We start from the raw sequence: 17,955 nt of genomic DNA, 5'->3' as shown, positions 1-17,955 counted from the left end.
GAAAATGTGTGTCGGTAAGTTCGCGGGTGACTTCGAGCCCATGGTTTAAGGTCAGGTAAGATGCAATGCCCAGATGAACTTTTCAGGTAATTGTGGGTTCGCTTTTTTGGTTGGTGGGTTTAATTTTTTTTAAATCCCTTAATGTTATTTTAAGCTTATAAATATTCTGAAATTCTTTTAGAGCGTTTCAATAATTATCAGTATAATGCTAAATCGATGAATTTTTTGTCTTCGTGAGCAAACGCACTTTATTTATTATTATTATTTTTTTATAATCCGGGGTGTCCGGACCAGCTTGCGCGCACCACGACTATTCTCCGGGTCTACTGAACATCCTGCAAGCCCAGTAGACAGGTAAGGCACCACGGGGGTGACAGGCTGCACATGGAGGGTCGAACTTGGGACGGGAGGCAAGGCAAGCCTCACCTGTTGACCACTGAGCTAGACCCTCAAGTGCCAAACGCATTTTATTTTGATTTTGATGTTATGTGAGTCGTCTTATGGTACTATTTTAGATATAAAAACGTGAAAATTGTCGTAAACATTCAAGAGAAATAAAATAAATAAATAAATAAATTTTACCATGCTAGTATTTTGTAGAATTAAAACTAAATTATCTCCTATACAAGAAGTAAATACTTCATGAATTGAATGATCATATTTCTAGCGTAACTACGGCAGTTTCTACTTTCTAGAGTGTTACAATGAAGAACTCTCCGACAATGTCATTAAAGTTTAATAAGTTATATGGCGATCTCTTAGTCAGGTTTAATCAGGTTGGATTTCAAAATAAATTAGTTGATTGGAAGTTGATACAGTGTGATCCAATCAACCTAATAAATACAAATGACTTTATGGAACTATTTAAAAATTGATTTGAATTAAAAAAAAATATCAATTTAATATTATTTTATTAAAAAATTAAAATGAAAATATTTTAGATAGATCTATGTCAAATCAAGCTACCCTATCCAATTTATAATCTAGGTTATAACTCTGACCCGGTAACCTTGATTTTTAGAATTCACTTTTTATTTAATTAAATAGTTATAAAATAGAATGCATAAAATTATTGAGTTGCATTCTCTTTAATCTAAAATATATTTTTTTATTAATGAATTTCTTTTATTGTTTTAACATAAATAATTTTTTATTATAAGTATTGTTTTTTAAATAAAAACTTCTCGTGATCTTAAAGCAAGTTTTTTAAAAAATATTAAAATAATGTATAAATATTTTGTATGTAATTGAAGGGAAGAAAATAATAAATGTGATAAAATCATATTAAAAATCCATTAAAATTAAAATAAAAGGTATATTTTCATTGAATTTTTTATTTCTTAATTTTTATAATGGGTACATAATAATTAAAAAAAATAACATTCCTATAAAAATATATATTATAATCTAAAAAGCATAATAAAATTAAATAATAATTTAAATATCTTATAAATCATTTTTTTATAATGCATTTCAATAAATAAAAATATATTTTCAAAAGAAACACCATAGAAAGGGGTAAATGCCTAAAAGCAAAGAGACAAGTCTCGCGTGCTTGTCCCAAAAAAGAAAAAGAAGGCTAGTACACTTGGGTCTTTTAGGGATTTTATCATTTTAAAACTCAGAACACATCGACCACCACTTTATATGTTCGGTGACTAGAATTTTTATTCAGATTTATGGAGGATTTACAATTTTTTTCAATAATACTGAAATAATAAATATGAGACTAATATTTAATTAATATATAACTTTTTATGAGTCAAATTAATTTATTACAACTATTAACATTAGTTTAAATCATGATAAAAAACAATTGCAAATTTTAGATGATTGATTCAGCAAATTATCTGTAGCCAAGTAAAATTTTTAATTTAAAGGAGGATAATTTATTTATTTCATTAATTTTGGATGTAGTAAATAAAGTTATTATAAAAAAAAGGATAAAAAATCAGAGTAATTACTTCATTAATTTTGTATGTAGTAAACAAATAATTAATAACAAAGAATGAATCCAATATACAACAATTTTCCATCACCTTTCTCTCTCTCTCTCTCTCTCTCTCTCACGACAAATATTAATTTAATCAACCAAAACTCCTCCCAGCTTGAAAAATCAAGTGAAACAACAGATTAATCAATGTTTCAAGAAACCAAGAAGAGAAACAATAAGAGAGAGCCCAACAATGGCTCCAGAAACTGGTGAAGAGAACCCAGCAGCTCCAGCATCCATTCCTGGTGCAGGTGCAGGAGCCATTGATTCACTATCTTGGGCAGAAGCAACAGCGAAGGCAGCAATCACAAGGACAAGCAAGAATGTCTTGGAGACAATAACCTGAGCAGCCATTGATAATAAAAGTAATAAATAAATCAGAGAAACAAGAGAGATTAGTTGCTTTCGTATTTTTCTATGCAACTTTGGTTCTGGTTTTAGACAAAAGCTGTGTCTGAGACTCTGAGGGTTGTAAGAAGAGGGTGATCTTATAGAGGGGTGTCTTCTACTATTTGTGATTTTACAACGGCTATAAAATTTTAGAATATAGGCTGGCAACGTTCACCTAATTAAAGGTAAGATTAAATTATTATTTAGTCCCTAGTTTTGAACCTAATTATAATTTAGGTCTTTTTGTTTGCAAGTCCATACTCTGTCTTTTGACATTTCTCGACTATTTTATTTAAATCTTTTTTTTTTCGAATTTCACTAAATCCTTGGTATATTTTCAGGAATAATTGAACCACCTATCCTTATAAATTATATATTCGGTATATTCTTTCGTATGCTCTTTTAAGAATCATTCACTAATAAATAAATATTCTCTCTCATATGCTCTTTCGACACTTTCCGGACTCAAATAACCTACAACTATAATTATATATTGTGAGGGGAATTAATTTTGAAATTCCTAAAAAAATAAAAAAATATAACTTCAAAAATAAAAAAATATTGAAAATATTGAAAACCTAGAAATAATAACAATAACTTGTAAAATCTAGAGATGAAAAAACAATGTTAATAAAACCTCATAAATAAAATATGTTTATGGAAACGAGATGGGTTTGAAAGACATGAGTTTTCAAGATTTTTATATGTTACTAATTTTTTTTTATATTTTTTAGGAATATTTTAAATTTCTTAAGATATTTCGAGTCTTTACTATAGGTTCTTCAAATTTTTTATTTTCTATTTTTTCAAGTCTTGTATGTATAGAAAGTTGATTTTTCTTTTGGTGGTCTAAAGGGTATTTTTGTCTAAAAATAGGAAAAACATGTGAGAGAAAATATCAAAGCATTGAGTCTTTTCAATCAATTAACCCTTTTTAAAAAAATATAAATGCCTAGAGAGGTACATTTTGATTTTATTTTATTTATTTTAATATGATATGCATTTGGGATTTAGGTACAAAACTAGAAAAAGAAATTTAATATGTCATATGTCAAGAAGATTGAAAAGACTAAGTTATTGGGTTTGAAATATATGAAGGACTAAGTTATAATCAGGCTCAAAATCTCAGGATTAAAGAATAATTCAACCCATCCAAACAGTTCTAAAATATCTGCTTTTACGTGTGTGAAAGTTATACAGATTACAGACTGGACATGTGGGTTTGATAAGTAGTCTGACAAGTTCCGGGCGGTGGGGGCGCCGCCTTGTTGTCTTACACGTTGTAGCAGATGGAACGTCTTTCTTTGCTAGAACCACGTCGGTAGGCTCAGGACTTAGGGCATGGGTGACTTGACTTCAAAGTTCAAAGTTCCAACCCATGTCTTGAGGCAAGGTTAAGGATCCAAAAGCACAGTGCACTTCCAGGTCATGTGGGGGTTGTCATTCCATATTTTGTGTTGGTCCAGAAATTTTATAGGAAAATATATTTTAACAATCTCTAATGAATTTGCGTTTTCTTGTAAAATTTGTTAAACTATGATTAAGGAGTGTATTTAAGATCAAATTAAAAAATCAGTCTATTTATTTTTTGAATTAAAATTTTATTAAAATTTAATATTTAATATAGGCTATTTAATATGAAAAATTATAGGTGAATATAACATTAATCTCAAATAATCTTAGATTGACTTGTCTTTGGTGAAAATCAAATCACTTTAAAAGAATTTATCACATATTGAAAAAAAAAAAAAACACTTCCTTTTTATTTATAAAATGAAAAGTTGGAAAGCTTCCACCAAGTAAAATGAACTTTAGACTTAAATCTACATGCACAGCTCGGGTTTGGGTTTAAATAATGTTTTGGATCGTAAAATATTATTTTTTACCAATCAAATTTTAAATTTGGGTTTGGTCTATGAAAAATTATTTACTTCAACCTATTATTCTCTCTTGTTCAGGCCATGAATATTAATAGTCTATTTTAAAAGCATTTTCTATAAATCTGAATAATTTGTTCAGCTTAAAAATTCAGATTTATAATCACTATATTTATATTTAATTTTTAATTTACGGTGGCTAATCAAATCTTGAAAATAGTGATAATTAATTATAATTATTACCAGAATTAATTCTTTAACATTTTAGTTTTCAAAATTAGGGGGAATAAAGAGTTTCCTACATGTTTTTTTAAAATTTTACACACCTTTCATCACCTCAATTTTAGTGTTTTCCTTCACTTTTTATGCTTCGTGTTTTCTCCCAAATCTAAAGCTTAGTTCACTTTGTTGAGAGATAATTGAATTCTTTTATTTTTGTTAAAAAAACCTTGTTTAAAAGTGCATCTAAACTAAGATGGAGGTGTGTTGTTGGAATCTTGGAAGACATATAAGAAATATCTTAATTGCACAAGAGAGGAGTAATGAATCTTTGATGACAAATTACTATCATTGACAACAACAAAGATTTCATTATTTTAAAGTGTTTTAACAAATAAATATCCTCTTTTATTTTAGTTTCAATATGAATATTTTTATTATTAGTATGCATGCTAAAATTTTGAATTAATATTAATTGCAAGTTTGATTATATACTTAATATGAATGCTAGAATTCTATTATTATTTTATATTGAAAACATGTTTGTCACGAGTTTTTATTTTACATGCTTATAGATAATTTAAACTTGTATAAACTCAAAGCTTTCATTTCTTGAATTTATTTTATGTTTTGAATGCTATTGTTATAATAAACTAAATATTTTTACTCACTATTCTAATATATTTACAATGTTGACTAACAAACAATAATTCTTAGTGTTTTGCAATGAAGGTGAATTTGACACTATATGCACAGCGTGGTATGTGGTGGTCTCATTTAACTTGATTTTACAGGTTAACTTGGTGACTTACCGAGCCAAGACCTAACTCTTGTCAAGTTTCATGTCAAATTGGATGAGATATGACTTGGTCGATCTCAAAAATCAACCCACAACCCTGTTAAAAATATAGATGAAAACCAATAAAAACTCTTTTTAAAACATAAAAAAATAAAAATAATATAGTTTAAACGGTGTCATTATAGTTTGACTCGAGTTATAACCCAGATCTTATTAAATCAGTTTGGGATCATGAGGAGTTAGCATGTCAATGTTTCTATGGACATGGCAAATAATATGTTAATATTGTGCTATTTGTAATATTAATAAAACTTTTGTGAGGTCTCTCATTGCGGATCTGAGTGCCTGTATATCTTAATAGATTAGTGTGATTTTATACTGCATGTTCATTTCCATCCGGGTTTTTCCTTTTCCAAATTAGTTTCCCTTAATTTCCTTTACTTGTTTTTCATTGTTTTTCAATCTAACTCACTTCTTGTTTTTCAGATACGATGGGGCAGAAGCACAAATGAACATACTAACCAAACAATCCTGGAACATAAAACGATATGGATATCTTTTTAAAAGTATTATATATGAATATCTTTTTAAAAATATGTTTGTTGTGATTATTTAAAAAGTATTTTTTATTGAAAATATATTATAATGATATTTTTTATTTATTTAAATTTTATTTTTAATATTAGCACATCAAAACTATTCTAAAAAACATTAAAATATTAATTAAAAGCTAAAATAATTGAAAAAACTTTAAAAGGTGCAATAAAGGATTTAAAGCTATTTCTAATCACATGGAGACCTAATACCATGGGTTATCAGTTTGAGTTTTGGTGATGCTTTGCTATTTGACTTCGCACAAATTTCTCTCCGTTTTAGCATAGCAGCACTTGATGGAATTAATTAGATAAATAAGAGATCTCCTTTGATTAGTGTTAGAAACATGTTTAATTAGAAAGATAAAGATATAAAGTAAATAAGTTCTTATATTTTCCTTGCTTCGTCATGAGCATAAAACCAATCCCATAAGTTTGATTTAGTCCCCATTCAAGCCTAAATTGGCCACATCAGTCACCATACATATCCCTCAACTCCTATGAAACAGAGTATGCATTAATGTTAATTGCGTTGATATAAATAAATAAAAAAGAGGAAAAGGAAAAAAAGTGTGCATTTAAGTATTTTCGTTAGGACTAAATTTTTTTTGTTACAGCTCAAGAAATAGAGTAGGAAAAGAATTACAAGAAATCAAAGTAATAATTCATTCATTAATCTTTATTTATGGTAAACAAACGTAAACAAAGAATGAATCGAAAATAAAAATGATCCATCACCCATCATTCTCGAAACACATATATAATTAATTAACCCTCACCACTTGAAGAAACAACAGATTCATCAATGTTTCAAGAAGCCAAGAAGAGAAACAACAAGAGAGAACCCAACAATGGCACCAGAAACAGGCAAAGAGAACCCAGCTCCAGCATCCATTCCTGGTGCAGGTGCAGGTGCCATTTCGCTATCCTGGGCAGAAACGGCGGCAGCAAATGTAGCAATCACGAGCATGAGCACCAATGCCTTGGGGATGCTAAACTGAGCCATAATTTTATATGCGTCCTTAGTAACTTTGGCTTGGTTTTAGACAAAGAGCAAGCAAGAGTGTGTTGATTGTATCTTTGAGGTTGTTGATGCTCAATTTATAGCAAGTTATGTGCGGCGTGTGGGGTCTAAAAGAGGTGTCTTGTACTCTCAATTTATAGAATTTTGGTTGGCAACGTTCACCTGATAAGTAATCACAGCTGTTGTTTGTCGTCTAAAGTTTCGGCCGGTGGGGGCGGCCGGATTCGTTGTTTCACACGTTGCAGCAGTATGGGTGGTCTGTGAGAACATGCGTGTCGGCACATCCATTAATTGGGGGCTGGCTGCGAGGAAAATTATTGTGGTCAAAAATCGAGTGGCGTGTATAATATATTGGATAGTTGTTTTAAAACAAAACCCCTAATTTCTTTAGATTTTTATTGTATTTGTTATGGTATTAGTTTTTATAGTTGTGGTTTGAAAAAATTACAAAATTTAATTTTTAAATAATTTTTAACCAAATTTTTTTTAAAAAGTTTTCAATATAATCTATGCAAAACTATAATATATATTGAATAATCAAATATTTTAAATTTATGATTAGAATAAAACATATATCACACCACATTGTACCACAATTAGTTGGATATTTGAATGTGTGATAATCAATAATTCTTAGCATTTTACGTTGAAGGTGAATTTTTTATTTTATTTTTTTAAGGAAAGGCGGGTTTTAATTCTATTTTCTCAAGCAAGGTGAGCTTAGCTTTTGTGTGCCTTTTATCACTAGTGAATTTGATTAGATTCTTTTTATTGATTTCACAATCAAAAACATTCTCCAAGGATTATATATATAGATAAAAAAAAAAAAAGTTATCCCAGCTTATTCAATATCATTGTTCTTCATAATTGATCATACATCTGATCATAAAATATTTAAGAAAATACTTCTTCAAAATCATAAACGTTCCATTCAAAACAATCCATCTTCCCACTATTTCACAGAGAAAAGAAAACTCATGCATGGAGATTTGAAGACTCTCGATCATTGAGAGGTGGCGCAGTGGCGAAATTTGAGATCTCCAACTCACGAGGTCTGAAATTTGACATTTCTCGGTTTGTTTTGTTCTTAGCCATCACAAGCGCTTCTCCAATGTGTAAAGTACGGTACCACACACCATGAAATTCAGCGATTAAGACATACCTACCAAACATATCAAATTAATTTAGTTGAGGTCTGAATTGATTCTTCGGTTATCAATAGAATTGTATGCTTGACGTATCTAGCAAACTTGTCTTAGAAAATGGATTTGGCCTCCCATCTTTTTTAGACTATTATTGCATAATTATGAAATCTAATTGATATTTAGAGGGAGTTTGCATAATTGTTTCTTCTATTTTAGATGTTTTTTTAAAATAATTTTAGTTTGAAAATGTATTAAATTAATGTTTTTTTATTTTTTCTGATGATTTTGATGTGAACTTTAAAAATAAAAAAAAATTATTTTATTATATTTTTAAATGAAAAATTATTTTTTAAAATATTATGCACCACAATTCTAAACATCTTCTAGAATTTATAAATTGGATTTGTTTTCTCGAAGTAGAGTTGTGTAATACAATGCAACTGAAAGAGAGTGATGCAAATTATTTCTCATTGATTTATTTGTCCAACTATTAATTAAAAGAAATGTGCTGCGAATTTTTATTTCAAATTAAGCCTTCTTCCATTTGAAGGATCAAATCAATCCGGTTATGTGAACATAGATTTTTCATCTCCAAATTAATCTTAACAACAAAGAGTGCATCTAGTTTCTAAAAATAGCAGATAGCGTATAATTGCTTTATTTATGATGTTCAACCACAACAATTACATTGCTACAATCACATTTCGAAAATAAACAAGAACCATGTCAAATGAATGCAAAAATAAAATCAAACCCAACAACCACAAATATCACTTCATGCATCTCCTCTCTGAATCCCCAAGAGTCCAAGACTGGCAAAACTAATGCAACATAAGAGCAAGAAGAGAGAATATCATAGAAGAAGAGATCACAGCCATCGAAAGCGGCAAGTCAAGCCCAGCTCCAGTGTCCATTGCTGGTGTTGGAGCAATGTCCTGTGCCATCACTCCACAAATACGTAACAATGCCACAACCACCATGGCCATCACAATGCGAGTAAATGAACCACCAAATCGCGCCATTATCTTTGATCACAAGAATTTAGAGACGAGGGAATTTAGAAGGGGGTTAATGGATTAAGTAATTGTTGGGGTCAATGTGTGTAATGAAGCAAAGGACAAGAATGATGAAACTATGGAGTTTACGAGGGTCCTTATATAGTTCATGTCGCATGTTCTTACAATTTTTATGCATATAGTATGTGAAATGTTGGGATCACATTAATTATCCCTTTTTAGTTACGGCTTGTGGGAACCATTAAGGTGCAGGGTAGTCATTTGGGCCCTGCAAAATATTTTTTTTTCTCTCTCTTGACTGGTAAGAATTATAGCCAAGTGATCGTGGCAGGGCTTTGGCTACACAGCTAGCATGGTTCCTTCCAATTTGCCAGGTTTCACTTCTTTCTTTTCTTGCTTCTCTTAAGTCTGGACAGGTGGGAACTCCCTATCGCCAGCTAAATAGCCGTGGCGTGGGCGTTGCATTTGGAGAGTGGGTCAATCACCAAACATCTCTTAGGCAAATTTCATATCGAGACATAGACAGACGGGAAATAATTCTGTCTTCTAATCGAGTTTTACAAGAAATTCATGTGTTGGCTTAGCCAGTAAGCAGTAGTTATCTCGTGTTTGAATTTATCAGAGGCAAATATAAATAAATTCCTTTAATGGAATTTGAGGTTGTGTGATTGAGTTTAATGGATCCCTTTCTACTCCCAAGGAAAATCACTGGAATAAAGATAAATATTTCTCTATTTTCTTACAAGTTTTTTTTTTTTTTGGGAATTTATAGTACATATGTTACCAATGATTGAGTTGGATTTTTGTTGATAAAATCTAGGTGAGTGAGTTGATATGTCAAGAAAAGCAAGGTGGCATGTCGGCTTTGATAGCGTTAATCATGGAAAAGAAACAGGTAAGCTGTCATTGTAGAAGAGCAAAGATATTTAAAAAAAATGGTGCAAGTTGAAATCGCCTCAAATGGTACAAACTGACCCTAACTAAAATAGCGGTTTCCCCTTGTCATTCTAGTCGAATGGCACTCAGATTCCTCGTTATCAAATCTAATCCGAAACCTGGATTAATAGATTCCCTTGTGGGTCACTTGGTGGACGCGCAGATTAAGATTTTTATTTCCTTTTAATTAGTAAAAAAGTAAATAAAAAATAAAAAAAAATTATTTTTTACATTTTATACAAATTATGGATTCGAGATCCTCCATTACAAAAGACCTTAATCAACTTCAATTTTTATTATGTTTGACTAAATAAATGACTTGAATGGTCTAATTAAAAACCTTAGCCAACTAATTCCCAATTCACTGGATTTTCAAGATAACGCATTATTTAGGGGACGTATAGTATGCAGAATTTTAGATATAACTACATTGGTGGTCAAGGTAAATTATGGGCTAGGTTAAAAAAGAAAAAAAAATCTTAGATATAGATCATTCACTTGACTGGATTCAATAAACTCGATTGATTTAATAATATGTTTTAAAAAAATCAATAGTAAATATAGGGGGAAATTCGCAATAATTAACTATAAATAATGAGCTGACAACATTATACTCAGGAGGAGGAGAAAGAAAAATTAGTTGGAGACTCATCATCGCTATGCTATGGACATCGCTCCACCACTAGAAAAAAACTCACCGAGACGGTTCTGGCACCACTGTGAAAGGCTACACAACAACATTGAAAGAGACTGTACGTGCCATTAGAGCAACAACCCAGAAAGCAAACTAAGCAAAATATCATTAAATGAGCATCTCTTGCTTATGTTTAATCAATTAATTTAATTCAAAAATAAAAATTCCTTAAACAAAGTTAAGTTTAACAAAGAACAATAATTAAAAAGATATGAGATAGCAACGATTATTTTCAAAATTAATAAAAAAAATCTTGTAGGAAGCAAATAAGAAAATATCAGGGTCCAATCTTCAATTAAATAAGCGTTGAATGATGAAACTGAAAAAACATGAGTTTAAAAAGAGAAGAAACAATCAAGTAAACTTGGACAAATCTCCTAGTTGTGCTATTTAATTTAGTTGTTATTTAATTTAAGAAAGGATGTTCTTTCTAGTTGTGTCAAGTCTATTCATGATCAAAAGAAGTTTAAAAAACTAATTTTAAATTTATATTGCATGAACATGTAATCTGTTTAAAGCTGGTAGTTTTTTTATTTTGAATTTCAATTTTAATGTTTTAATATTATTTGTTTGTTTTTTATTTATTTAAGTATGTGTGTGAATGGTGGTGTGACCTGTTAGAGTGAATAAAGCATGTTTTATTGAGTAATGAACAAACGAATATGCTTATGAGCCTAACAAAGTTGGCTTAGCAGATTTAACGAGCCAAGCTTAATTGGACTCAAACTCGATTGTTTATAGAGTGAGCTTTGAAAATGTATTCAAATTAATTTATTAATCTCAATCAACGAATTTAAACCAAGCCCTTATTAAGCAAAGCTCCAATCTAATGATAGTACAATTTAAAATTATTTTATTGTATTATTTATATTTTAGAAGAACGACTCCGCTCATTTGCATTCCTAATTAAAATCTCTAATAAAAAAAATAGTTATGGCGTCTTGGTTTTCTGCGAATGACTCATGGTATGTTCCCAGGAAAAACAAGTCTATGAGTTCTTGATAATTTGTGCTTAAAGACCGGCCAATTTATAGCCAAAATTTTCTTTACCGCAAATGTATTACAAGGAGACATCACACTGAGCCTGCCAGCTACCTTGTCAATCCTTACAACATGCGAAACCAGTCCTTGCAAAACTAACATTAACCAATTTCTTCCTTAAAATAACCTCAATGCTCCTTATAAATACCATTCGCCACCATTTGATACCATTCAGTCGTGCATAAAGTTTTTAAGAAAAAACATCAAGCAATAAAGAATCAGAACCCTTTCTTCATCACCAAGGCAGGTCGAGGCAGCTAATATCACTCTTTTGCGTCATGGGATTGAAGAAGATCTCCTGTGCTGTCCTCGTCGTTGCTGCCTCCATGAGTGCAGCCTTGGCAGCTGATGAAGTCTCAGCACCGGCTCCCTCCCCTACCAGCGGGGCATCCGCAACCTTGCCTGCTGTTGGATCCTTGATTGGGGCTTCCCTTGTGTCATTCTTTGCCTATTATTTCCAGTGAGCTCATTCAAACTGGAGAAAAATGGATATACATCAAGGAAAGAATGTGAACAAACAAGGGTGTCTTTAAAGGAGGGGATGGGAAAAATGATTGATTTATGTAACAAGGGTGGTTAAGGATTATTAATTTTTGTTTGTGTAATTTGATCGATTCGTTACAGATCTTTTCTTTCTTTTCTTTTTTTGGTTCCATTTCTGTATGCTAGTTGTGATTGATGCGTTGCAATAAAGGATTTTCTTTCAATTTGCAGAAAGAATAATCCATTCATTCATTGGCAAAAGGAACAAAACAACAGCCCTGCTCCATTTGGGTGGCAATAAAGTATTCATTTTAGAGGAAAACGTTTTGTTCAAAGGCTCATTGAATTATCTTTCATATCAAAATTCAAAGGTCCGTCAACATACATGGACGTGCAGATCAGTCATCTATTTGACTGCTTAAAAGATGATGTGTTCTTCAGCAAATACTAGACACAAAAGCAACTTGCGTTCGAGCATCTGCATAAATTTAGGATTAGCCTTTTGATGCCTTCTGACCCACTTCACAACATGGTTCTACAAAATTGTAAAGACGATGTTTTTTTTTACCCCTCGTAAGAGGAGTTTATTTCCATTAAAGCCAGCAATTATGAACAATCAGCAATTATGCTCTTCAATACCACTCTGGAAAAACACATTATATGTCAAGCACAATTAAGTAGATACCTTTTCTCCCAGCAATGAATAAATTAGTTGGAATCACCTCAAGTATCAGGTCCCTCCATTAATTTTTTTTTTAGACATTAGGCTTTTTGTCAACCAGATTGCTGTTTCTCTGGATGAGACCATTTCTTCTCCGAATGGCTTTAGCACACCAGCAAGCTCGTCAATTTTTTCTTGTTTAAGTAGCCGTGCACATAGCTCTAGCAAAGACTCTAAAGCATCAGCTCTTTGTTGACTTGGATTCTCCCACTCTCTCTTGGTTTCCTCTCCAGTTAGTGCAGCAAGTGTCCTCAGCAATTGTGCATTACTCATCGCATGAATATCATCTTTCTGTGTCTCCGTGGAGCAATTGTCGTTTTCTGGTTTTGCGCGTATTTTATTTTTACATGGAAGCACATCATTACTTTCAGATGACAAGTAGTCTGTATGAGCACTTTCTGTGTATACATCGGGACTTTCTGGTTTCTGTGAACAGCATTGTGCCTCTGCAGAAGGTTCGTTTACAGCTGATGGTGGGCTTTTATCATCAGAGGAAGCATCATGATTAGCACAACTTAGGCTAGGAATTTCCGGTTTCCCAGTTTCCTCTATTGCATCACCCTGCCCCTCTGTTTGAACTTCTTCAGGAATTTGTCCGCCGCAAAATGCTGCTTGATCCTTTGTGGTCACTATTTTGGCATCAACCTCTTGCAAATTTTGAAAATGCACGGCACTGGGTTCTTCTTTATGCTGAGAATTTGGAATGCTCTCAGAGGTAGACTCAATTTCAGTGCCATCCTTTTGGGGTGGACTGCTACAATCTGCTTGCTTCTCTCCATTGCAAACACTTGTTTCAGAATCAGTGGAGCTGTCTTTTGGACCATCAGATACTTCCACTGAACAGCTAGTAGGATCAACTGTCTTATTTCCAAGGCTATCATCTGTGCTAGACATTGATGTTGGCTTGTCAATCTGATGTGAATTGCTTCGATGTGCTTCCATGTTTATCTCAAATGGATGTTCATTTTCTTTCCTCTTTGATGCACCAACTTCCTTGTCACTGTTGTCTTTGCCAGCACTAAGTTTAGCAGGCAATGATTTTCTTCTTGTTTTCTCCTTTGAGTTGTTTATGGAATGTAATGGAAGGAAAACTGAAGATGCATTGCGACACCGGAGGAGTTGTGGTTGCAAATGTGGATGCCTCAATAATTCTGCTGCCTGTTACGTTAAAGGTACAGGTATAAGAATGGATTGTGGTGGTAAAAATAATAGAATACAAACTTAGATCAAACTCACTGTTGGTCTGTGTTCTGGGTTCTTCCTCAGCATGCTCTTAATAATTTGTTTCCTGCAGCATGGAACTCATATCATATATTTGGACCAAGAGAACTCATCTCATACATTCAGACCACTAAACTCATGGATTTACACGAGGAAAAAAAAATATTGCATGCCTATTGTTATGGGTGTTAATTGTAGATAAATGGAATCGTGATAAATGTGGGAAAGAAGGCCCTTACAGAGAGGACGAATACACAATTGGAAGAGGAGAGATGGTGGATCTGTTTATTTTGTTGATGAGTCCAGCCATATCCTGTTCAAGTAAATATTTATTTATCTTACTTTGAAGTTCATACGAAATAAACTGTAGGAGCTTTACTGGTAACCAAATTATAGTGATACTGCATTCTCACACACATGCATATACATACATTAGCTCAGGCTTGTACTTACAGGAGCTCTAAATGCTGGTTGATGTGCTGCAATTTCAAACATACAGCATCCTGGAACAGCAGAAAGATGTTATTGCCAGTGAAGCAGTAAATTTGATGAATTCAAACCATGCTGTCAGATTTCTTACCAAGGGACCATATGTCAGATTTGTAGCCATAAGGTATATCTGCTAGGAGCTCAGGACACATGTAATTAGGAGTGCCAACTACCTATGCGACATGTGAAGGCATAGAAAACAGAAAGATTAAAAGAGCCATTTTAAGATAAGCAGCTCAAACATCAGCTCTTAGGATTTTGAATCTGAACATACTGAGACACTAAATGGTACCACAAACTTCTGAACTGCAGGCGTTAAATACATTAAGATTTTGAGAGGAAAAGTTGTAACAGTTCAAAATCAGGGGCATAATTTCAATTAACACGTTAAACAAAGTAAACCAGTAATATACTGGAATGCATTCAAGTCCATACCGAAGAAGCAAGGTCCTCTGTGTTGAGCAGCTTTGCAAGTCCAAAGTCACCTGTTCAGGCCACTCAAAATACACTAAGAAGAAACCAAGATATAAAATCCAAACCCAATGAAAAAGAAAATCCTTCTGGCTAGTATTTCTTTTGGCTCACATACCTAGGCGAATATCATTATCCTTTGTAAGGAATATGTTGGAACACTGGAATGAAGTCATCAGTGAGTTTATGTCAGCAACAGAACTATTTGTAAGCTTTCCTTCATCTCTTAAGTGAGGTTAAGCATACCTTTAGATCTCTGTGAAGGACACGGTTAGAATGCAAGTAGTCCACAGCTAGCAACAACTGAGCCAGCCATTTGCAAAGTTTCTGGGAAACAAAACAGGAGAATGATGTTCATAAGGTGTTGGTGAAAATTGATAAACTTGAAGCATATGAAAACCTAAATGATTACCTCCTCTGGAAAAAATATTCCTCTCGCTTTCTTTATAATCCCAGCCCTGGTTGGAGGAAAAGAAAAGGAAAGAGCTTTTCATTTAGCCACTCATGAAGTATTCTGACAAGTGACAACGTATTTAATTTTTAGCCTTACTCTTATATTATCTTCTGATGTGAATGTTTTACTGATCAACTTTCTAGATCAAGATCTCATATCTTAGAAGTGTCTGGTCAGAAATATATTTACATTACATCTCTTATCCTATCAACAATAGTGATACATGCTTTCACATAAACTTACATGTCTCCTCCTTCACAGTAGCCTGTTACTATGCATACACAGTTTCCCTGCAATACCATAGAGAAACATAAACATTTTTTTGTAGGTGGAAAACCATTTCAGAGTCGATGTTAATCTCAAAGGTAATAATTTACATGAAATTGTACAGAAGAACATTAAGAAATGATGCGGTTACCTTGTCGACCCAAGAATCCTTGTACTCCACAACGTAAGGGTTGTTTAGTTTCGCAATCAAATTCATCTGCAGAACATATGAACCAAGATTTTGGTCTTTTATGCATTGATTAAAATATGAAAAGCTGTGATTATATAATCATCATCATCATTGAACTATTGAAAAATTCCTAGGTGAGAAAGTATTTTACAATTTGATTAGTATTTCCAAAACAGCAACTAGTGCAAAGGAAAGGGGGCAACATTAAAAATTTGTTCACGAGGTTGTACAAAAAATACATGTACTTCTAACAACCTGTCATGATTAAGTTGATTAAAGTAGATATGATGACAAATGAGATCAGAACAATATAAATATCCTAGTTAGTTTTCTAGGCTCCTAATGAGTAAAATGAATCAGATGACTAATTGGCAACAAATTTCTTAAGCAATAACATGAAAATATCTAAAAGTTTATTCCTTATTAACATTAAAAAAAAAATCCAATTTCCCATATGAAAAGAAAAGGATTAGTATAAAAAAGTGAAGGTCACCTCCTGATGAGCTGTGCGCTTAAACTTCTCTGTCTGCTTGGCCAACCGAATCTTCTTCAACACATACCTACCGAAAAGCAAAAAAAGAACCTCAAAAATCAGCTATTTAGACCAAAGACAATGACTGCTAGAAGACAAAGGATCGTGCCGGCACAACCATTACCTACCCCTGTGAAGCCAAACTCACAATTTCGATCAAAAAATTTGTGTTTATAATTGAAATCAAATTAACATAATCAATAAAAAAAAAACAGTTCATATCCTTCGATCATTCAATACCAAGAACCAATCTTTTGGATACTAGTACACCAATGAAAATTCGATTGAATTAATCAAGTGGGTTGCTCTAGTTATATGCAAAAGATCCATGGAAATAAAGAAAAGAAACAAAATTTACAAGCAAAATTAACTTCTAACTTTTTTTTCTCGGTTTTATGAAGAACAAGGAAAGCAGAACCAAAAGCTCCTCTTCCAATCTGCTCTATAACTTCATAATCTTCCATCTTTGACTTCACTTCACCGGTATCTGCCTCCATGAGAACCTACAACAAAAAGCCACACAGCATAAACGAGTCGTGGCTGAATTGGAAGCAAAATTTACAAATTCTAACACAAAAAGAAATCTTGGGGTCTCATACTCTCATGGCAAAGTTCTATGTTAAGACTTTTACCTCGCAGGAGAAGAAAAACGATGCAAACTTCGAAGAAAAAAAGGCCAATACTAGCAGCTAGTGGTAGTACAGACAGTATTAATTAGTCTCTAGATGAGTGAAATCGATGCTAAAAAGATGGGAATAGAGACACTATTGAAATTTGAAGCAACCATGGACAGTGAGTTTCATGGGCCTTATAGGTAAAAGAGACAATAGAGTTGAGTAAAGCTACATTCCACAATTATGATAGAAATAAAGATGGAAAGAAAGAAGGACAAGTCAATTAAATTAAAGACTTGATGACTTACCAAAAGCAGAGGAAGAAGGGGTTGGAGAGGTGGGGGTGAAGGGACACAGACTCACAGACACACTCAAGTAATGTGGAGCACATTTATGTAATATATATATATATATATATATATATATATATATATAGTTGTACTTATATGGTAGTTGTTTATCTATCTACCAAATAGAAAAATGGAAGAGAGAAATAGAATAATAACAAGGGCATCATCAATGACAGGTATGGTAGATCGAAGAAAAAGGAAAAGGCTTTGCTTTCATTTACAGGTTCATGGAAGATCACTCATGCCGCAGAGGAATGTTTCCTGGCATTCAGTTGTGAAGTCACCATCCTTACAACTTGATTTTAGAACAAAAGTTATCTTATTTTATAATATGAAGCTGGTTTTGGTTTTAAAAATCAGCATGGTCATTGTTTTTTAATGTGTTTTTTACTTAGAAATATTTTAAAATATTTTTTTTTTTAATTTATTTTTAATA

General features: G+C 32.4%; 1 protein-coding gene across 2 annotated transcripts; it reads right to left on the bottom strand.

The window, feature by feature from the left end:
* Window positions 1-12,658: 12,658 nt before the first annotated feature.
* On the bottom strand, window positions 12,659-17,600 carry LOC7468962 (serine/threonine-protein kinase Nek6). Of its 2 annotated transcripts, XM_024587684.2 has the most exons (15): window positions 17,478-17,549; window positions 17,188-17,244; window positions 16,934-17,058; window positions 16,517-16,583; window positions 15,985-16,050; window positions 15,810-15,856; window positions 15,525-15,570; window positions 15,359-15,439; window positions 15,231-15,273; window positions 15,077-15,126; window positions 14,733-14,814; window positions 14,606-14,655; window positions 14,392-14,465; window positions 14,168-14,219; window positions 12,659-14,089 (listed from the first exon to the last, which is right to left on the bottom strand). In XM_024587684.2, exons 3-15 carry the CDS (start codon window positions 17,050-17,052, stop codon window positions 12,941-12,943), a joined length of 1,926 nt encoding a protein of 641 aa, XP_024443452.2. In that variant the 5' UTR covers window positions 17,053-17,058; window positions 17,188-17,244; window positions 17,478-17,549; the 3' UTR covers window positions 12,659-12,940. The 2 variants fall into 2 exon arrangements, with proteins under 2 accessions (XP_024443452.2, XP_002322698.4); XM_002322662.4 differs by lacking the exon at window positions 17,188-17,244 and having other exon boundaries at window positions 17,478-17,600.
* Window positions 17,601-17,955: the final 355 nt, after the last annotated feature.

Source organism: Populus trichocarpa, chromosome 16 (assembly GCF_000002775.5).
Source record: "Populus trichocarpa isolate Nisqually-1 chromosome 16, P.trichocarpa_v4.1, whole genome shotgun sequence".
In the NCBI taxonomy this organism is placed as follows: domain Eukaryota; kingdom Viridiplantae; phylum Streptophyta; class Magnoliopsida; order Malpighiales; family Salicaceae; genus Populus; species Populus trichocarpa.
The sequence above is the reverse complement of the archived record's forward strand: the minus strand, read 5'-3'. Positions and strand labels throughout refer to the sequence as shown.

Bases quoted from the DNA above. Each gene is read 5' to 3' on its own strand.
- LOC7468962 (XM_002322662.4), bottom strand. From the start codon at position 17,052: ATGGAGGCAGATACCGGTGAAGTGAAGTCAAAGATGGAAGATTATGAA. The intron at 15,571-15,809 runs GTAAGTTTATGT...TCCTCCAACCAG, and splicing joins TACTGTGAAGGAGGAGACAT to GGCTGGGATTATAAAGAAAG. The intron at 14,815-15,076 runs GTATGGACTTGA...CATGTCGCATAG, and splicing joins CAGAGGACCTTGCTTCTTCG to GTAGTTGGCACTCCTAATTA.